Raw genomic sequence first — 23,176 nt, 5'->3', positions numbered from 1 at the left:
TTCACATTCCTCATTTTTAGTTTTTGGCAATTCATCATGCATATCGCCACCTACTGGGCAGGAATTTATAGGAAAGAATGAATTAAATATGGACCCTTTTCACACTTTCAGGTTTTGGAATGCAGAAGAAAATAATTGCAAAATTTAATAGTATGGGTGATCATGCCAAATACACACACACACACACACACACACACACACACACACACACACACACACACACACACATATATATATATATATATATATATATATATATATATATATATATATATTTATATATACATACACATATATATACATATGTTTTACCCATTTGCTCCAACATCAAAAGAAAGATGCCACTATTACGTTTCCACAATTTTCCAAATGAAGAAACAAATTGAGAGCGATGGACTACGAAAGTCAGAAGAGAGAAGATGGCAAATTTACAGTCACTCTCTCAGAAGCTGTATTAGAAACCTCATCGCATCTGTGGCAACTTGCTTTTCTAAAACAAATTCCAGGGTGATATAATACAAAATATAAGGTTATAAATTTACACTAAATAATGTATAAATTGCAAATATAAAATGTTTGCTAGATTTACGCTGCTAAATAAAGCATAAACACATCATCACAGTCTGTGAAAAGGGTCAACAGATCTGTTTCTCACCCACACCTATCATATCACTTCTGAAGACATGGATTATAACACTGGAATCATATGGAGTACTTTTATGCTGCCTTTGTGCTTTTTGGAGCTTCAAAGTTTTGGTCACCATTCACTTGCATTGTATGGACCTACAGAGATTAAATATTCTTCTAAAAACCTTCATTTATGTTCTGCAGAAGAAAGAAAGTCATACACATCTGGGATGGCATGAGGGTGAGTAAATGATGAGAGAATTTTCATTTTTGGGTGAACTATTACCAAACAATTTGTGCAAATTAGCGTCAAAAAGGTGACTTTAACCAAAAGGTGAGTAGTTTGCATCCTTGCACTTCCAATAAAATCTTTTGATTTCTCTCTTAACCATATTTTAATTTGTCCTCTATCTTTTCTCAAATTGAATTATTGTTTTATTGTGCTTTTTCATTCTAAAGTGATTGTGTATGGAGAGCAGAAGTAAAATAATAATTGTTTATGGCAATGCTGATTCTCTACGTGCATAAATTATGATAAATTACCAGTTTTTTTTTTAAGAGTCAGCAATAGGACTAACATTTTCCTTTTACCTCCAGTTAACAAAAACAATGATCAGAAACACATAAAAATTAACCCTCAATCACAACATTTTTCCGGTTTGTTTCCATGAACCCATTTCACCCATGAGCTCACACGTCTACTGATCAAGTGTCTATGAGTCTGATTGGTCAGAAGAGAGATGCCTGAGTCTGATTGGTCAGTATAGCGTTTCTATGAGTCTGATTGGTCAGAAGAGGGATGCTTGAGTCTGATTGGCCAGTATAGCGTTTCTATGAGTCTGATTGGTCAGAGGAGAGCTTCTCTTACTCTGATTGGTCAGAGGCGTGCGCGTGTGTGACGATTCATGCCCACTTATTGCCAGATTGTTCACGAGAGAATGAATATGCAAAGCTTTTACCGTAGCATAATTAACCCAAACCATCCAAGTTCTGATATATCAATATATTTTTATTTGTGATTTATTATCTTTAAGAGATGGGAAGAGATTCGTTGAGACTTGGCATTCATTTGGCGTGAACGCACGCGCATCATCTGCGATTGTCTCTGATCATGGAATGATCGCCTGTTTATCGTTGACCTTTTAATGTCGTTTTGGCTATTATAAACATGCATCAGTATCTATACGTTGCTCTTGTTTTTGTGCACATATTGACGGATTCGGATTTAGCTAAACTTGATGGCGCCCCTCCTTCTAAAATAGGTAGGCCGGATGTTTGTTTATCATATTAATCAGCGTGTGTTTTATGTTTTGTGCATAAATTAGTAGCATTAAATGCGTGCATTGGTATGATTGCTATGAATTATGCATTGATACGACCGCTCGTGTTGTGTGAAATATTGATCATGCATGTTGCGCAACTTTTGCGTTGGGTATTCGTGATACAGTACTCTAACTCATGTTGTGTATCAATTATTTTGATTAGTATTATAGATCTATAATACAGTGTGCCCACACATCTATAGTGCTGATCACTGATATTGTTTATTCATGATACAGTCTATACTTAAATACTGTATGCCCACTTACGTTATGTATTCATCATACAGTATAATAATCACTTATGTTGTTGTTTGTTCCCAGCTGTTGTGGGGGCTGGAATTGGAGGAACCGCTACAGCTCATTTCCTGAGGCAACATTTCGGTCCAGAAGTGAGAATTGATGTGTTTGAGAAGGGGTCGGTTGGTGGTCGTCTGGCTACTGTCACAGTGAACCACCAAGACTATGAGTCTGGTGGATCTATCATTCATTCCCTCAACCTGCACATGCAGGACTTTGTGCAACAACTGGGTTAGTTGAATGCATAAAATGTATCATTCAGTCATTAAAGGGATAGTTCACCCAAAAATGAAAATTCTCTCATCATTCACTCCCAGATATGTATGACTTTCTTTCCTCTGCTGAACACAAATGGAGATTTATAGATAAATATCTCATCTCTGTTGGTCCAAACAATGCAAGTGAATGGCTACCAGAACTTTGAAGCTCCAAAAAGCACATAAAGGCAGCAAAAAGTAATCCATATGACTAAAAGTCTTAATTTGTGTTCTGCAGAACTGTTTCTTTAATTGTGATTGCTAAGTCAGGCATCACAATTACTATAGCTCATGCTTTTATGAGAAGCTTAGTGTTAAAGATTTGAACAAAACCCTAAGTCTCAAAACTAAAGCGCATAACACATCCCCCACCCATTCATAGGTCTGAAATACCGTAAAAGTGTGGCTGGGAAAACAGCAGTTTTCAATGGAGAGGAGTTCATTCTGGAGGAAACTGACTGGTATCTGTTGGATTTGTTTCGTTTGTGGTGGCGCTATGGGATCAGCTTCATCCGTCTGCAGATGTGGGTGGAAGAGATCATGGAAAAGTTCATGAGGTAAGGGGGAGATTTAAGCCACGCTCTTGTAACCGCTCCTGCTCAACCCGCTCCGAGGGGTATTTGAACCGGCATCAGTCGGCATGGGAGGCCAATGCGCTAACGAGGAGGCTAAAGGCTACAGCCTCTAGCGTCAGTCGCTAGTGTGCCTCTTGAGGCCAGGGGAGTGAGGTTTACACACACTGCACAGCTATCACATACCAGCTGGCTCCCATTACACTCTCACTACACGATTTTTGGTCTGATTTTGCTGTCGCAAACAGATTTCCAACGCATTCGACAACACCCAGGATCGCAGCCAAATTGGTGCTCGCTACGGTCGGTGATGTAATCTGAGCCTGTCTTGAGCTGATGCTGCAATATTTTCAAGCATGTTTGATATTATCGCAACATAATCTTGTAGTGTGTGAGATGCAGCTACAACAGCAAACTTCTCCAGCCAATGACATTGTATCATGCATCTTTATGTATGGGAAATGAAAGCCACAATTTGATCATAATTGTGTTTTATTGTAATAAACTTACAAGTTTTTTTTTTTTTTTTTTTTACAAATAAATAAGTGGTGTGAGCACTCTACTTCACATTGTGCTGTTTTATTTACCTCCAACTCTCTCCAAAACAGATACAGTCAGCCTGCCCCTGTCTTCCCAGTTATTGTTTCTGCCATATTTCCTTTTTTAGTCTTTGTTTTTCAGACAAAATCAGTAGGCTACACAGACAACTTTTGCACAGCGAGCTGATCATGAGCATCTATTCCTGGAAAAATATTGTGATCACTCTAATTTCTTGTGTGAATTTATGAGAAAATGTTCATGCCTCTGTGCCAATGATCCCATAATTTGTGCACCTTGTCTGCGTTCTGTTGTGTAGTATGAGCGCTGCTTCAAGAAGACTAGAGATGACAAGAAACCTTGTTGTGTAATGTGAGCATTACAGCGATTCGGGTAGCCTGACAATTGTGTAGTGAGGGCACGGCTTTAGGAACATCGGGTTTCATATATTAACCGTGCCTATGCACGTATTTAAAACCTGTGGGTGAAAGTTTTCAAATGCAAGTTATGATTCATCAGTACGTTTGTGCTTTAAAATTAAGAACCAACAGAGATCGCACATATAAATCACAGAATCACAAGCCCCTAAAAATATGGCATGTGTTAAGCCAAAATGTGCATTATAACTAGATCGGGTTTGGCTCGGCATAAAAATGCAGCTAATCACGTGTAGTGTAGGCCTATGTAAAAGGTGTTTTAGTGTTTAAACTGGCTATGAAAAAGTCAGACTTGACATTACTCAAAGATTTTGATGCAGCATGTGCTTTCAGGTGAGAGCACTTCTTTAGAGAGCACGTGGAATTTTAGAACTTTTTCTGTGCACATAAGAATGCAATTTATTAGTGAGTGAGACCCATTAAAACCAGTGCCACATTAAACATATTAAATGACTTGGAATGTAGCACACAAGTCACATGGACCACATTTATGATACTTTTGTGGATCTTTTGCATCCTTTTTTACAATTTTAAAAGTGACCAGTAAATTCTTAAAAATGTGTTATTTTTTGTTCCGCAGAAGTACTATTCCTTTTTCAACATAAGGATGCTTGCATGATCTTATTCTCTTGTTATTATCTAATATCTCATATCAGTGTGTCTCACAATCATCCTCCTTTTCTCACTCACACGCTCTCTCTTTGCTTACTCGCTTTACACATTTTGCTTTCCTTTTCTTGCCAGAATCTATAAATACCAAGCCCATGGCTATGCCTTCAGTTCAGTAGAAGAGCTGCTTCACTCTCTGGGGGGTACAGGATTTATCAACATGACCCGGCGCTCTCTTTCTGAGTCTCTGTTAGAACTGGGCGTCTCCCAGCGCTTCATAGATGAAGTCATAGCGCCAATCATGAGGGTCAACTATGGCCAGAACATCAGCATCCCAGAATTTGTAGGTATGGATAATGTTTTTTTTTTTGTATTATTATTTGTATTTTTTATAGATGTTGGAGAATAATCAGGGTTCCCACAGTCATGGAAAACCTGGAAATATCAGGGAATTTAACCCTCTGGGGTCTGAGGGTGTTTTGGGCCCTGGAGAAGTTTTGACATGCCTTGACATTTGTGCTTTTTTCAGTTGCTTAAAAACATATTAATGGCTAAAGTTTGATAACACTGTATTCAGCGCAAACTGGGCTACAATAATATGTGAGCAACATATGTACATGTTTGTATTTTTGAGAAAATAACGTTTATTTGTGTTTTTTTTTTTTTTTTTTTAAATACAAATTTTAAGTCACTGAAATAAGGCCATATATCACATACTAAACATTTGTTCACAAGACTTTTGAGAACTGGATCTTGTAGCCTGGAGTTTTTGCTACAAAATGAGTGAAAACCATCCTGATCACTCATTCATACAAAACAATATAGTCATTTAACTTTTGTAAGACACTTTTAGTGTTAGGAGGCGTGAATGATCATGAATATTGATGTGATTCACACCTGAGGAGACAAAGACCCCTCCCCTGGGAACAGAATAAAATGTAACATCTGATATAGGGCATATACACAATATATACAATTTTTTTCAGGATTCTTTGATGAATAGAAAGTTCAAAATAACAGCATTTATCCGAAATAGAAAGCTTTTGTAACATTATAAATGTCTTTACTGTCACTTTTGATCAATATAATGCATACTTGCTGAATAAAAGTGTTAATTTATTTCCCAAAAAAAAAAAGAAAAATTCTTACTCTCCCCAAACTTTTGAACGGTAGTGTATAATGTTACAAAAGCTTTCTATTTCAGATAAATGCTGTTATTTTGAACTTTCTATTCATCAAAGAATCCTGAAAAAAATTGTACACTGTACTGTTTTCAATATTGATAATAATAATAAATGTTTCTTGAGCAAATCAGCATATTAGAATGATTTCTGAAGGATCATGTGATACTGAAGACTGGAGTAATGATGCTGAAAATTCAGCTTTGATCACAGGAATAAATTGCATTTTAATATATACACATACACACACAGTTGTGCTCAAAAGTGTGCATACCCTTGGAGAATTGGTAATATATGTACCATTTTAAAGAAAACATGAGTGAGCAGGCAAAACACATTTATTTCTTATGGGATTCATATTCAACTGTAGGTTATAACAGAATGGCACAATCATAAAACAAAACATGGCAACAAAGAAAAAAATGAAATGACCCCTGTTCAAAAGTCTGCATACCCTTAGTTCTTAATACTGTGTATTGCCCCCTTTAGCATCAATGACAGCATGCAGTCTTTTGTAATAGTTGTCTATGAGGCCCCAAATTCTTGCAGGTGGTATAGCTGCCCATTCGTCTTGGCAAAATGCCTCCAGGTCATGTAAAATCTTTGGTCGCCTTGCATGAACCGCACGTTTGAGATCTCCCCAGAGTGGCTCGATGATATTAAGGTCAGGAGACTGTGATGGCCACCCCAGAACCTTCACCTTTTTCTGCTGTAACCACTGGAGGGTCAACTCGGCCTTGTGCTAAGGGTCATTGTCGTGCTGGAAAGTCCAAGAGCGTCCCATGCGCAGCTTTCGTGCAGAAGAATGCAAATTGTCTGCCAGTATTTTCTGATAACATGCTGCATTCATCTTGCCATCAATTTTTACAAGATTCCCCGTGCCTTTAGAGCTCACACACATCCAAATCATTGGTGAGCCACCACCATGCTTCACAGGGGGGATGGTATTCTTTTCACTATAGGCCTTGTTGACCCCTCTCCAAACATAGTGCTTGTGGTTGTGACCATAAAGCTCTATTTTGGTCTCGTCACTCCAAATTACAGTGTGCCAGAAGCTGTGAGGCGTATCAAGGTGTTGTCAGGCATATTGTAACCGGGCTTTTTTGTGGCATTGGCGCAGTAAAGGCGTCTTTCTGGCAACTCGACCATGCAGCTCATTTTTGTTCAAGTATTGTCGTATTGTGCTCCTTGAAACAACCACACCGTCTTTTGCCAGAGCAGCCTGTATTTCTGATGTTACCTATGGGTTTTTCTTTGTATGCTGAACAATTCTTCTGGCAGTTGTGGCTGAAATCTTTCTTGGTCTACCTGACCTTGGCTTGGTATCAAGAGATCCCCAAATTTTCCACTTCTTAATAAGTGATTGAACAGTACTGACTGGCATTTTCAAGACTTTGGATATCTTTTTATATCCTTTTCCATTTTTATAAAGTTCCATTACCTTGTTACGCAGGTCTTTTGACAGTTCTTTTCTGCTCCCCATGGCTCAGTATCTAGCCTGCTCGGTGCATCCACGTGAGAGCTAACAAACTCATTGACTATTTATACACAGACACTAATTGCAATTTAAAAAGCCGCAGGTGTGGGAAATCAACCTTTAATTGCCATTTAAACCTGTGTGTGTCACCTTGTGTGTCTGTAACAAGGCCAAACATTCAAGGGTATGTAAACTTTTGATCAGGGCCATTTGGCTGATTTCTGTTATCATTATGATTTAAAAAGGAGCCAAACAATTATTTGATAATAAATGGCTTCATATGATCACTATCCTTAAATAAAAGACAGTTTTTTTTGCATGATCAGTCATATTTTCAAAATCAGTGCCAAAATGTCACAATTTCTGCCAGGGTATGCAAACATTTGAGCACAACTATGTGTATATAACTTGCCTCGGGGGCATTTACTATTTGCATTGATAACCGTATGAATAGCGCGCTCTGCTGGTGGGTGTGATCTCATTAGAGATAATGAGCTGAGCCAGGAAAAACTGTACATCTCTTTGTTTCATACAGATTACATTGCAGGAGAATATTTGTTTTAAATTTGAATTGTTTTATTTAAAAGTAGATATTTTAAGCTTTCTTTAGACATATGTTTCATGTTTGTGTGATGAGTTTGTTCATTTTTGTGACGTGTTTCAGAAAGATGCTTGCGGAGACAGACACGGCTGAAAGCGCACCCTGTTTAATTTCTTTATTTTACAAAAGTACAAGGTTTTGTTGTTATTGTGAGTGTACACAAATAAAAGTACACCCTTTATAGTTTCTAATGATGTCTTACACTTATCTGTATGCCCAAAAATGACTGAATATTTTAAGTTGTTTCCGCTGTTATGAGGAAAAAATCCAGCAGGATGCACCGGTGTGGCCGTCGACCCCCGAGGGTTAAAAATTGTCACCTAAATCAATTAGTATTTCAAAATTCTCTAATCCTTGCTTTAGTTAACTTGTCCAGGGGGGATCTTAGTGCTCAAGCCCTTATATTGTGTTCCTCCTTATTACCTCACCGTGACAGGGCGAGCAAAGTTTCTGAACACACAAATAAGTGTTGTTGTGTAAATGTGGTCATGTGTTAATGTGAAAGCCATTCATGTGATGTCACAAAACCACAGATTCCAGAACAAACAACTTTTGCTGCTTAAGCTGGGTTCACACTGGACGATTGTGGCCCTGATTTTGCCGTCTGAGACAAATTTCAGGGATTGTAAAAGATTTCTCTTGGATAGGATGTGTATTGTACAGTCTGTCTAAAATGTTGCACAGTGTGCCATGGCCTTTACACAAGATTACCCTGGGATCATATATTTAAGTCTAAAAAGAAACAATCGTAATGGACTGAAAAAATCATTTTAGGATCAATGAATGGTCTTCTTGGCCTGGTAAGGTTTTAAGTTCTGAAAGTTAGAGTAAATACTGAAAGTTTTTACAATGTGTGCATCATGTCTGAACTCAGGCTATGTCTACATTAATCCACATACATTTGAAAACTGTTTTCATTTTTTTGAAACGCTTTCAGTCCACACTGCACGTTTTCAAGAGCATCCCAAAAGTTGCTCGTCCACAGAGAAACCTATGAAAACGCTTAAATCCCCTTACTGTGCATGCGAAAAACCGTAGTTGCATGTACGGTCTGTAACGCAATTGATCTTGTGTTCCATCGACGGACAGCAATTCTGAGTTAACTTCCCGTCGCCTCTGTACAACATTCACATTGCATTCCTTCAAAGTAAAATATATCTTTAATAACGCTATCAAAGCAAATATCATGCACAACATCACCGCTATTGACCTGTTTCATGTGACGTCACTGTATGACTGCGCCGCCATGTTTGTGACCAGTATTCCATATAACTTCATTGTGCTGTGCTGTGTACGCGACAAAAGCCTTCTTCGGGAGTTAAAAGAAGCTCCTACGTTCATACAGAAGGGATCATCACAGACATTTTCTGATACTGTGACTAAATCAGACCAGAAAACAACACAAAAACATTTGTAACTTCAAAATGAGACCTGTTTACGGTGATGTACCAGTGGGCGTGTGTGTACTCCTTGGTCACACATCAAACTCGCCTGCATACGGAGAGGAATCGAGGATAAAATATCTTTAAATGTCCGCGAGTGTTCAATTTGGCTGTATTTGTGCTGTCTTCAGACCTGTATGAACTTTTCCTGGGACTTGGCATGGATCAAAAGCAATTGTTGATGTTTTTCTTATCATTTTTCGGGAGTTTTTCCATTCACCGCCATTGTTTCCTCCCGCTGATGGTCACAAATATGGCGGCTGCGGGGAAAAGTGACGTCACTGAAACAAGTCAATAACATGGGCCACCATCTTGATTGTTTTGGTTGAATGGATCGCATGACTGCATCACATGACAACAAATACGGCATTTTTTTCAGATATCTCCATTTTCCCAGTTCACACTACAACGCGAAGACTGCATTTTCAAATGTATCCATTTGGGAGTGCGTTTTCTAAAATCTCAATTTTCGCTGACAAAAACACCGTCTCAGTTTGGATGGATGGCCAAAACATAGAGAAAAAGATACGTTTTCAAACGAAAATGTATTAGTGTGGACTTGGCCTCACTGTCTGTCAAACTAATTTTGTGGGGTTGTAGTATTTTTACTCCATGGAGAAAATGGTTTTATTCCATTGACAGCCTTGAAAAGGTTTTTAACAAAGTCAATCCAAATGTAATTGTAGAGTTTTTATTAAAAATGGATCATAGACATTTTATTTAGTTTTTTCTTTCCCCATTAACCTGGTTTTCGCCATGAATATAGCCATAGAAGCTGGCATGGCATTAAGAAACAAACAGAGTACATTTATAAAGTCATTTATATAGTACTATCTATTTTATTTACAAAATATAAAGGAAAATTGGATTTCAAATGATGTGACTTCTTCGATGCAGTGCCCTCATAAAGGATTTGGGAACTTTTTGAAACTTTTTGTAAGAACAATGGCATTTATTTTAACGAAATATATTACAAACGCTCTTTTCAAGCAAAACAGTGCACAAAAAGAAGTTTATGAGGTTTCTAATTATGAAACTATATAATCTTCAAAATTAAGACAAAATGGATTTGGACACTTTCTGGTTGTCAGCAATTGGTAGAAAATATAGTCTGTCAATAGTCCCATAGTTAATGTGATTAACTATACTGGGGGTACATTTTTTTGTGAATTTGTATATCCAAAAATTTAAAAATGGCTCAGAAAAGAGTAGTTCTGAGAAAGGTCTGGCATAATTTGTTTGCAGATGCCATTTTAGACATTTTAAGTGTCCAAAAATGATCAAAAACTTTTTGGGGTCACTGTGTCTTGTGAGATAGCTACCAGAGAAGAGAAAATTCTGAAGTAACTTGTTTTATTTTGTTATATAAAAAAATATAGTGGTCACATTCAATCAGTCAGGCAATGTTAAAACCCAGTAGTGTTCTTCTAACCACCTGGTTTCATTTCTGTGCTGATGCATCTACTTGTCTTTGACAGGTGCTGTGTCTCTGGCTGGTGCACAGGCCAATCTCTGGGCTGTGGAGGGAGGGAACAAGTTGGTTTGTTCAGGCCTGCTAAAACTGGCAAAGGCTAATCTCATCCAGAGTCAGGTTAAAACCGTTGCCCTCCAATCAATAGGTATTCCAATAACCAATTTCATAAATTCAATTTCATAATCAGTTTAGGAAAACTCAGAAAACCTGTTAAAAAAAATATTTGGAGCTAAAGCCAATGGGGATAAATGGGGCTCAAGTGTGCTGTTTGCAAGTTTGCATTACTACTGTACTCGTAATGGCAAATCAGGTGAGCTCCACTGTCTTCACTCCCATTGGCAGTCGCCACATCATGTGACTGCTCATTTGCATGAAGTTAAACTCTGCTCAACTTTGTCGCAATGATTACTGTCATCTAAAATAGCCATTTTCATTTAAAATTAATAATGTTCAATCTCTTTGTTGCTGCAAATTTCAGCTGCAAATCGCTACCAATGTGAACGCACCTTTAATATTTAAAAGAAGAGTGGAGCTTATTGAATAGCATGGAACAATACTTAAATGTGATTTTTTTTTGTTTTTTTTGTTTTGTATTTATTTTTTATCAGGAGATTACCACCAATATGAGATCACCTACAACTCTCAAAATGAAAGGATATCGGAGCTCTATGACATCGTAGTACTAGCTACGCCTCTCCAACATAATGTTAACTCGGGCATCTCATTCCATGGCTTTGAGCCTCAGCTGCCAGAAATGGCGGGCTCCTACCACCAAACTGTTGCCTCCATCATCCATGGCTACCTGAATTGCTCTTACTTTGGCTTCCCCGACCCCAAGCTCTTCCCATTTGCTAGCATACTTACTACAGATACTCCTGGACTCTTCTTCAACAGCGCTGCAAGTGTCTGTCCAGTCAACATAACCTCTGGTTTCCGCCGCAAACAGCCTCAGGAGGCTGGAGTTTACAAGGTATTTTCTCCAAAACCTCTGGAGAAGAATGAGCTGAAAACCCTTTTTAAGTCTTACTACTCAGTGCAGGTCACAGATTGGTTGGCATACCCTCACTACGGAAGCACACAAGGGTTGCCGCCGGTGGTACTCCATGAAAGCTTGTACTACCTTAATGGCATTGAATGGGCTGGGAGTGCAATGGAGATGAGCTCTGTGGCCGCTAAGAACATAGCGCTGTTGGCTTATCACCGCTGGAATAGACAATTGGAAATGATTGACCAGAAAGATCTCATGCACAAGGTGAAGACAGAACTGTGACAGACCCATTCTTCAATGTTATGAGGACAGTATTGTCAAAATTCTTACATGCTTGCCTGATTCTGGATCAGCTTGAACAGAAGTAGAAAACTGTGAGTGACTGAGTGACACTGCCAGTTGCTTTAGACGTGTTTCTTAGACTACACCAGTTTGATGCCAGATTGATCTAGTATACGGATTTCTACAAAAGCATGTTTTGTCTCCATCTGTGATTCTACTCCACATAAATACTTAGTACACTGCAAAAATCATTTTCTGAATCTGTGTTTTTGTCTTGTTTTCCAGAAATAAGATTTACACATCCTTTAAACAAGATACGTTTACTTGAGAAGCAAAATGACAGGATATTAAAAACTGTTTGCCAATGGTTAAGAAAAATGAACTTAAATCGAAGTGAACTTTTTTTTTTATAATTTTTTTTACCACACTGGACACACAATAGTGTTTCTTGCTTTAAGCATTAACATCACAAAATTAGTTAGATTTCTCTGAAAACCCAGCATGATCACACAAATCTGCATGTTTTTTTCCAAGAGTTACGGTACCCTTGAATCGGCAACAGTATGCTGACCCACCGACAAGAGACCTCTCCTCTCAGACATGTTTGCATCGGCTCCACCATGTTAACCTTCCCCTAATCACGTTCGCATAATCAGTGACGAGTGTGATTCAGAGGTTGCATTTTTCCCTCTAACATTACATTTTTACTCCACTAATGGTTAGGTTTGGGTTGGGGGTTCATTTTATACAATTTGCATTCCTCTTCACTGTATTGCATCCTGTACAGCTGAAAACAGCTCGCTTTACAACTTGCTTTTGGCGCCCCTCCGTGGACATTTCACTCGGGAAATGGAACCCATACACCCAGCGACACTTGTCGCTTTGGCCACGGGGGGCAGTGTTTCGAATTTCAGTTAGCACAGACCGATTTCAACCTTCTGCTTCTGATTTCACTGTGAGATCAGTCTGGTAATTATTAGACTTAATCCCATGTAATTTTGCTTGATAAGTAAATGTACAGTTTATTTCAAATATTTAGAAATTTTTACTGGGCAACAAAAAATACTGATTAAGAAAGCGATTTATATTTTTTTTGCAGTGTACTTACAACATTGCATAAAGTTATGTTCTTAATGAATATGTTAGGCTTGTTTTTTGGTTTTGTTTTTTTTTTTTTTTTTCAGTTAAAATAACTACAAACCCTTAAAACCAGAAAAACTTGTTTCTTAAATATAAGTGTATTTGTCTTGTTCCACTGGCAGATTTTTTTCAACAAGTGCAAAAATCTCCCATTGCCACAAGGCAAAATACAACTAGACTATTTTCCAGATGGATTCTCTGAAAACAAGTCTTAGTTGCTCACACTGTTTTGCTTAGAAGGTGAATTTATCTGGTTTTAAGGTTTTCTATATATGTTTTTCTTTTGTTTTTTCATTTTGTTTTGTAATGTTGTGACAATTGCCTTGCAAAAAAGGTTTCATGCCTGTTTGTTTACCAAATGTTTGGAGTGTTGAAGTGTTTATGTGGAGAAAACGAACAGCAGTGTGGTCTCAGGCCAAATGCAATCAGGCAGCAGTAACGTGTGGGCCGTGTTCTCCATGATTGACTGACTTGATGTCTCTAAGCAAGCTTGCTACTCATGAAGAACTAGAAAGGTCAAGGACTTTTGGAGAAATGTGAAAGTGATACCCCATTCCTTTTCTACACTCTGGATAATGTGGAATTTTTTAATGCTTGCTGTAAAAGTCTAATTATTTCAGAATTCCACAAATTCTATCTTTTTTATTATTATTATTTGTTTTTACATGCTTTTTATGTGTAACGTCATTGGTTATGTAAAAGCTCTTTACACCAAATCAAGCATTGTGTTTTGCAACACTGGACAATTAATCTTAAAATTAAATATTTATTTATTATGATGGCTTCTTAACTTTCTCATTTCAATAAATGATTGCTGATTGTCACCCAAGTCAATTTCTTGTCTCTTGAAATGACAGTTAATCACCTTTCTTTCTTAGACATGGACTCGTGGAACAGTTCTTGTTAGTGCCCTTTATCTTACTCATATAGAACGAGACTTTATACATTATGTAGGTTAAAGTTGAAACATCTTTATTACATATATTTTTATACTGCTGTCAGACAGGAAATAATACTTGATTCTACATTTAAGAACCTTTTACTTTCACAATCGATTAATAAAGAATAATTAGCATAAAAAAACAGTTATGAACAAACTCAACAGCAGTGACGTCACGTAGGCGTGCCCTCACTAAAGCGTGCATGAGTTTGATCTCTTCCTCATCGCAGCTCGCGGGTATACGTCAACCAATAACTCAACTTTTGCATTTGGCAAACAGTGAAAAATTCGACATGGTCCAGCATAATTTTGGAATCACAATGGCTGTTGTCACACTGTTTTGGGGATTTGTTGGTGGAGTTGTCCCGTGGTTTATTCCGAAAGGGCCGAACAGAGGGTATGTGTTGTTGAATCTCTAGTGAAAGTTGTTTATTTCGCTTTAAAAAGGTTTCTAGTTGTTTTCCTTGCTTTTGAATAACTATACATGAATGCCATTACTGAAAGTGTCTGATAGTAATTTGAAAGATGATGTGGAATGGGAAACTATGTAGCATATAACGTATTTCCCGGATAAACACTTGTGCGAACTTCGGGACATTTTTGTCATTTTAATTTTTGTTTTTTCGATAATTTTGGCTGTGTTAATGCAGCGGCATAAATTTTGCCAAAGGTGTGTATTTTTGGGGGGATTTTGATGTTTCAACCTCAGTTCCTATAATACACCTATAATACACTGTGTACACAAAAGTTACACTCAGGACCTTCAGGACAAAAATGTCCCCATTGAAACCCATTAAAACTACAATATTTGATCCCAGTGTCATCTAAGCATAAACTCTATGATATTATGCTTTCATTCTGGAGCCCTGGCTTCAAAATTTTAAATTGTAATATTTTCCACCAGATGGCACCATTATTCATGTTTAGCCTATGGAGCAAATACATGCTTTTTTCCTATTTTCTGTTTGCTGTATTATAGAGCACTGCAGGCCAATTGAATAAATGATGCAGCTAAAATTATGTGGGTGTGGGTGTGTGTGTGTGTGTGTGTAAAAACAACAGTGGCATTATGTAAACAAACTGGCATTTAAAAGGTTAAAAACCTGAAAATGTATGAATATTTGGTAGTTATGATCAGGACTGATGTTGCTTAAAAAAATCAGTCAGTGAAAGTGGAAAATAATATTAATATATAATATTTTTATGGCAGTTTTATGATGCGGACATTTTTGTCCTCTAAGGTCCTGAGTGTTTTTTTCTTTGGTTAATCTGACACTTCACAAAATATAATAATGCATCAAAATCAGTGTTGTTGCTAATCATTGACATATCCCAGACTGTGATAATCCAATAAAAAAAATTTCCTCTTAGCATTTAGTTTATGAAAAATAATTCTTTTTTTTCTTTTTTTTTTTTCATAAAAAACAAGTGGCATTAAATAAACAAACTGGCATTTAAAGGGTTAAAATCCTGAAAATGAATGAATATTTGGTAGTTATGATCAGGACTGATGTTGATTTAAAAAAAAATTAACTCATTGAAAGTGGAAAATAATATTAATATATAATATTATTATGGCAGTTTTTTAACGCAGACATTTTTGTCCTCTAAGGACCTCTGAGTAACTTCTTTAAATTGATGCACAAGGGTTAATGGTAGCCTATTCATGAGAGTTTCAGTAGTTCAGCTATGAAAAATAAAGTCATTTGAACTCAAGTTTAAATTTCTTGTGCATGTCAGCATTCGAGATGAAAGATGTACAATGACAAATACAATTTCAAATTTGTGTTAAAATGTCCAGCAGACTTTCAGGTGAGGCTGAGGCATTTTTACATCACTGTGACATCATAACATTAAATTGCATAAACATTCCTGTTTGTGATACCAGAATGCATTAATAGAAAATACTGAATGCAAATAATAACTTGCCAAATGTACACCTACAAAAGAGATCATATTAGCTAAATATTTAGTGAAAGTTGAATTTTAGATTCAGAGTTATATATGGAGCGCACACATGCTAAAAATATAAATGTAAACGCCAACATGGACACAATTATTATGTGAAATATTAATTATTATTGTAATGTGTTGTATGGAATAATGTTACTTGATATATTTAATTACATTAAAGTACTTAAATATTATTAATATAACAAAATACAGTTATACTGAAATATACTTAAATATTAAAGGCTGTATATGCTAATAACCTTTTCTTGTTCTTGCCTGTTGTGTGTATATATACGAATTGACCATGCACTATTGTATATTCTGCACCCACATTATACAGATGAATTTATTAATTTACCATCTACAGTCATAATAATCTGAACGTGTTTGTTTACCTTGCACAGGGTCATCGTAACCATGCTTGTCTTAACAGCAGTTTGCTGCTACTTGTTGTAAGTATGAATGTCTTTGAACTAAATGAAGATATTTCTAAAAAATCTTTCTCCTCGCAGAAACCTATTCAAACATTGTGTTACGAGGAACACTGCAGATATTGTGTCCAATGGCGAAAGAGAATAAAGTTTGATCAAAGCACTAATACCAAAGTTGAAGATTTTCATCATTACATGATCTGTTTTCATATAATTATTTGAATGTGTTTACAGTTGCTTTAATCCAAATTATAGTACCTTTGTTCCATTCATACTTTGAGGGATTATATTACTAATTTGGACACTTGAAAGGGTGAAAAAATAAATAACAAGAGATGACCGCAAGGTGCATGGAAATTGCTTCTGTAGATACTTGCATAACTAATTTTCATTTACTTTTTCAATGTATCAAGAACAGAAGAGGGCGCTGTTTTAAAATGTGAAGCCTCCCCTAAGCTCTTGGGAAACAAGAAGGCCTTTTGTGTTAAAGCGCTGTGAAAAACGACAGTTATTCTCAGGAGCATTAACAATTTGACCTTTGTCTACAGATATAGCAGTTTTCAGATGAATACATTGAGCAGTACCCCGTATCTTGAATTCTTACTCCGAGGATGCTACACAGTGCTTCTATTTTTTATGAAAAATAATAACAGCATGATTTCTGTGATATTTAATGGGTTTATGGTGTTAATAACTTCAATTTGTGTGTAAAAAAACAAACATATATAAACTCAGCAAAAAAGAAACATCCCTTTTTCTTTTATCGTTTTAAAGATAATTTTGTAAAAATCCAAATAACTTTACAGATCTTTATTGTAAAGGGTTTAAACAATGTTTTCCATGCTTGTTCAATGAACCATAAACAATTAATGAACATGCACCTGTGGAATGGTCGTTAAGACACTAACAGCTTACAGACGGTAGGCAATTATGGTCACAGTTATAAAAACTTAGGACACTAAAGAGACCTTTCTGCTGACTCTGAAAAACACCAAAAGAAAGATGCCCAGGGTCCCTGTGTGAACGTGCCTTATGCATGCTGCATGGAGGCATGAGGACTGCAGATGTGGCCAGGGCAATAAATTGCAATGTTCGTACTTTGAGATGCCTAAGACAGCGCTACAGGGAGACAGGAAGGACAGCTGATCATCCTCGCAGTGGCAGACCACATGTAATACCTGCACAGGATCGGTACAACCAAATTTCACACCTGCGGAACAGGTACAGTATGGCAACAACAACTGCCCGAGTTACACCAGGAACGCACAATTCCTCCATCAGTGCTCAGACTGTCCGCAATAGGCTGAGAGAGGCTGGACTGAGGGCTTGTAGGCCTGTTGTAAGGCAGGTCCTTACCAGACATCACCAGCAACAATGTCGCCTATGGGCACAAACCCAATTTCGCTGGACCAGACAGGACTGGCAAAAAGTGCTCTTCACTGACGAGTCACGGTTTTGTCTCACCAGGGGTGATGGTCGGACTCGCGTTTATCGTCAAAGGAATGAGCGTTACACCAAGGCCTGTATTGTGGAGCGGGATCGATTTGGAGGTGGAGGGTCCGTCATGGTCTGGTGCGGTGTGTCACAGCATCATCGGACTGAGCTTGTTGTCATTGCAGGCAATCTCAATGCTGTGCGTTACAGGAAAGCCATCCTCCTCCCTCATGTGGTACCCTTTCTGCAGGCTCATCCTGACATGACCCTCCAGCATGACAATGCCACCAGCCATTCTGTTCGTTCTGTGCATGATTTCCTGCAAGACAGGAATGTCAGTGTTCTGCCATGGCCAGCGATGAGCCCGGATCTCAATCCCATTGAGCACGTCTGGGACCTGTTGGATCGGAGGGTGAGGGCTAGGGCCATTCCTCCCAGAAATGTCCGGGAACTTGCAAGTGCCTTGGTGGAAGAGTCGGGTAACATCTCACAGCAAGAACTGGCAAATCTGGTGCAGTCCATGAGGAGGAGATGCACTACAGTACTTGATGCAGCTGGTGGCCACACCAGATACAGACTGTTACTTTAGATTTTGACCCCCCCCCCTTGTTAGGGACACATTATTCCATTTCTGTTAGTCACATGTCTGTGAACTTGTTCAGTTTATGTTTAAGTTGTTGAATCTTTTTGTGTTACAAATATTTCCACGTTAAGTTTGCTGAAAATAAAAGCAGTTGAAAGTGAGAGGACGTTTCCTTTTTTGCTGAGTTTATATATACACTACCGGTCAAAAGTTTTGAAACACTTGACTGAAATGTTTCTCATGGTCTTAAAAATCTTTTGATCTGAAGGCGTATGCTTAAATGTTTGAAATTAGTTTTGGAGACAAAAATATAATTGTGCCACCATATTAATTTATTTCATTATAAAACTAAAATTTAATTAAAAAAAAAAAAGTTTTTGAAATTGATGACTTGGACCAAATAATAAAGAAAAGCAGCCAATAAGTGCCCAACATAGATGGGAACTCCTTCAATACTGTTTAAAAAGCATCTCAGGGTGATACCTCAAGAAGTTGGTTGAGAAAATGTCAAGAGTACATGTCTGCAAATTCTAGGCAAAGGGTGACTACTTTGAAGATGCTAAAATATAACACAGTTTTGATTTATTTTGGATTTTGTTTAGTCACAACATAATTCCCATAGTTCCATTTATGTTATTCCATAGTTTTAATGACTTTACTATTATTCTAAAATGTGAAAAAAATTATAATAAAGAATGAGTAAGTGTTTCAAAAGTTTTGACCGGTAGTGTGTGTGTGTATATGTATATACGTATACATATATATATATACGCCGATCAGCCACAACATTAAAACCACCTGCCTAATATCATGTAGCTCCCCCTCATGCTGCCACAACAGCTCTGGCCCATCGAGGCATGGACTCCACAAGACCTCTGAAGGTGTCCTGTGGTATCTAGCACCAAGACATTAGCAGCAGATCCTTTAAGTCCTGTAAGTTGCGAGGTGGGGCCTCCATGGATCGGACTTGTTGGCCCAGCACATCCCATAGATGCTCAATTGGATTGAGATCTGGGGAATCTGGAGGCCAAGTCAACACCTTGAACACTTTGTCATGTTCCTCAAACCATTCCTGAACAATTTTTGCAGTGTGGCAGGGCGCATTATCCTGCTGAAATAGGCCACTGCCATCAGGGAATACTGTTGCCATGAAGGGGTGTACGTGATCTGCAACAATCTTTAGATAGATGGTACGTGTCAAATTAACATCCATATGAATGCCAGGACCCAAGATTTCCCAGCAGAACATTGCCCAGAGCATCACACTGCCTCTGCCTGCCTGCCTTCTTCTCATGGTGTATCCTGCTGCCATCTCTTCTCCAAGTAAACGACGCACACACACCCGGCCATCCACGTGATCTGAAAGAAAATGTGATTCATCAGACCAGTCCACCTTCTTCCATTGCTCCATGGTCCAGTTCTGACGCTCACGTGCCCATTGTAGGCGCTTTCGCCGGTGGACAGGGATCAGTATGAGCACTCTGACCGGTCTGCGGCTACGCAGCCCCATACGCAACAAGCTACGATGCAGTGTGTGTTCTGACACCTTTCTATCATGGCCAGCATTAAGTTTGACAGCAATTTGTGCTACAGTAGCTCTTCTGTGTGATTGGACCAGACGGGCTAGTCTTTGCTCCCCATGCGCATCAATGAGCCTTGGGCGCCCATGACCCTGTCGCCGGTTCACCGGTTGTCCTTCCTTGGACCACTTTTGGTAGGTACTAACCACTGCATACCAGGAACACCCCATAGGACCTGCTGTTTTGGAGATGCTCTGACCTAGTCGTCTAGCCACCACAATTTGGCCCTTGTCAGAGTCGCTCAGATACATACCCTTGCCCATTTTTCCTGCTTTCAACACATGAAATTCAAGAACTGACTGTTCACTTGCTGCCTAATATATCCCACCCCTTGACAGGTGCCGTTGTAACGATATAATCAATGTTATTCACGTCACCTGTCAGTGGTTTTAATGTTGTGGCTGATCAGTGTATATGTTTAAAACATTTAATATTCTACTATTCTCAAATATGTTGTTGTTCTTTTGGTGTGTACCATGTTCACATTGCCCTGCAGTTTCTGTACCACGTCTGCTCTTTTCTATCTTGACCTGTGCTGATATTCTGAATGCATTGAGGTAGACAGATAACCATGCATCAAAACTTCAAATGCAAACAGATATCCTGCCGACCCTGACAGCTGAACTGATTAAAGAACAGCCCATCTTGCACAAGTGGATCCAGGAAACAGCATGGACAAACAGCGAACCCTTTTGCCTCTTTAGTCGTGTGCGGAATCTATTTACATAGCAACCTGTTCATAAATATTGAGCCCATTTCAAAAGCATATCTGATTGTCATTGTGCCATTGTGTTCACAAACTCCTCGGTAGACTGAGTCCAGACATGAAAAGATAGATATCCTTTTTGCAGGAACAAGTTTGGGAAATGTGTTCTATAAATAGGCTCAGTTTAAATGTCACACTTGATGTTTGAAAGGTGGGTATCTTCTCATCTATTTTACAAAGCCAGGAGAGGTGTAAGAATAGAAGATTTCTAACAAATGTTCTGTGTGCAACCATACTGTGTGAAGGGAAAGTAGACATTCTTGAAAACTCTTTAGCACTTTTCCGAAGCATGTAAAGATATTAAAAAATTTTCCCCCCGAATTTACACCTGTATCTTTACCTTTGTGATGTAACATTTTGCAAAACAGTGGCCCCAAAAAGTATTAAGTGTGGCACTTACAATGGAAATGAATGAGGCCGGTCCATAAACATTAAAATACAAATTGTTACAAAAGTATAGTCACAAGATGTAAACATTGTATGTGTTAATATGTTTTTAGTGTGATAAAATCCCTTACCTTTTCTGTGTAAAGCTATTTCCAATATTACAACTTTGTTGCCGCGATGACGGAACGCCGGTAAAACTACTGTAATAAGTGATTTTATTACACTAAAATGATGTAGAACAGAGATTCTAGCACTCTAAAACCATGTTAACATGTATAATGTATATGTCTTGTGGCTATACTTTCGAAATGGTGTGTACTGTATTTTAATGTTTATGGACTGGCCCCTTTGACTTACATTGAAAGTGCCTCACTGTAACCGCAATTTAAAAAAAATGTTCCGCTTAGACAATCAAAAAATGTCACTACTTTTTTTTAATTTGTAACAATATATATTTTATAATTTATAAAACAATATATAATTTTTATCATTTGAAATTGTGTTAATATTGTTAATTGTATATTGTAAATGCCACATGGTATATTTTATTATATAATGGATTTAGTATGACATTATATAATGGTATATAATATAAAGACTTTTATATTTTTTAATGTGTGGCTTAAATTTCCAAGTACTTTTGGAGATGCTCCTTTTATTTTGTAACTGACCAAAATGCCCTGAAGGATTGCTTTTTGTTTGCGCATTGATACTTGATAGTAATCACGTTGTACACTTTGTCTTTTCATTTTGGTTTGTGTAAAATCTGATGCCGTGACAAAATGAACCGTTCATTCTTTCGGAATCCCAAAGAAAGCAGAGTTTGGCAGAAAAGTGAGGAAGAGCTTTTTGGATTTATTCTGACGTCATTGTTCTTGTTCCTTCACAGCTGGTTAATAGCCATCCTGGCCCAGCTGAACCCCTTATTTGGACCAGCACTGAGCAACGACACTATTTGGTACCTGCAGCAACACTGGCTGTAGCGGATGGCTCATTCCTCTATAAGGACAATGACAAAAGTGCATGAGGAAGACAGGCAAACTTTCAGTATGCAGCAACTGCTTAGATTTTCAAGACCTGTTGATAACAACAGAGCAAGAAACGTTTAGAGGACATGTGCTCTCAAAGTGAACTGATTCTAACACTTGTATGAGGAGTGTTGTATATACTGTAGTATACCCCTTTACATGTCCTGTTCCTCCAGAGCGCAAGGTCACTAACAGCAATTGCTCAAGTCATGCAAAGCTTCTTTCATCTTCTTGTAAATTTTCACTTTTGTTTCCTTCTTGGGAGTAATAGATGCTTTTATTTATTAAAAGGCTTGGCGAGCAGCCTGGGCCTTGGGAAGATCTGAGCTGCAGTGCATCACAGATTCCAGCTGATGGACCCAAGGCCATGCACACACAGCCCTAAACCAGCAAACAGGCCCTTCCCTCTCATGGAATCCTGTGCATGTTTGTCTTTGAACACAGACATTTATTCGAACTACAATATTTTAAAATGTATTTTTCAAATGGATTCTTGTCTAGTTTATATTAAATAGAGAAAAGATTGTATTATATTTGTACTGGATTTAACTGATAACAAGTAACTGATTTTTAAATACTGTACCTTTTTTAAAAAAAAAATTAATTTCAGCTCTGTTTATTCTAACAAAGCAGGTACACCAAGTGGATATTGAATGTTAACATGTGTTTTGCAAGTATATATTTTTTGCAGGCTGTGCACATCAACCTCTGTCTGTTTTAGCAAGTGTTTTCAAGATCATCTAAAAGGTTTGAGTCAAATAAAGATCTGTTATGAACATTGCAGTGTGTGTGTGTGTGTGTGTATATATATATATATATATATATATATAT

The 23,176-nt window shown here is 37.8% G+C and overlaps 2 protein-coding genes across 3 annotated transcripts; both read left to right on the top strand.

The window, feature by feature from the left end:
* Positions 1-1,523: 1,523 nt before the first annotated feature.
* On the top strand, positions 1,524-14,022 carry LOC127431291 (prenylcysteine oxidase-like). The gene is made up of 6 exons (XM_051681673.1): positions 1,524-1,889; positions 2,271-2,477; positions 2,886-3,060; positions 4,794-5,005; positions 10,838-10,978; positions 11,442-14,022. The coding sequence occupies exons 1-6, from the start codon at positions 1,796-1,798 to the stop codon at positions 12,101-12,103; spliced, it is 1,491 nt and encodes a 496-aa protein (XP_051537633.1). The 5' UTR covers positions 1,524-1,795; the 3' UTR covers positions 12,104-14,022.
* Positions 14,023-14,358: 336 nt separating this feature from the next.
* LOC127431293 (V-type proton ATPase subunit e 1-like) lies at positions 14,359-23,123 on the top strand. Of its 2 annotated transcripts, XR_007895561.1 has the most exons (4): positions 14,359-14,580; positions 16,541-16,588; positions 22,207-22,364; positions 22,637-23,123. XR_007895561.1 is itself a non-coding variant. In XM_051681676.1 (3 exons), exons 1-3 carry the CDS (start codon positions 14,387-14,389, stop codon positions 22,298-22,300), a joined length of 336 nt encoding a protein of 111 aa, XP_051537636.1. In that variant the 5' UTR covers positions 14,360-14,386; the 3' UTR covers positions 22,301-23,123. The 2 variants fall into 2 exon arrangements, 1 of the variants encoding a protein (XP_051537636.1); XM_051681676.1 differs by having other exon boundaries at positions 14,360-14,580; positions 22,207-23,123.
* The last annotated feature ends 53 nt before the right edge of the window (positions 23,124-23,176 follow it).

This window comes from Myxocyprinus asiaticus, chromosome 40 (assembly GCF_019703515.2).
Source record: "Myxocyprinus asiaticus isolate MX2 ecotype Aquarium Trade chromosome 40, UBuf_Myxa_2, whole genome shotgun sequence".
NCBI classification, from domain to species: domain Eukaryota; kingdom Metazoa; phylum Chordata; class Actinopteri; order Cypriniformes; family Catostomidae; genus Myxocyprinus; species Myxocyprinus asiaticus.
Note: the sequence above shows the minus strand (reverse complement) of the source record. Positions and strands in the feature narration are given on the sequence as shown.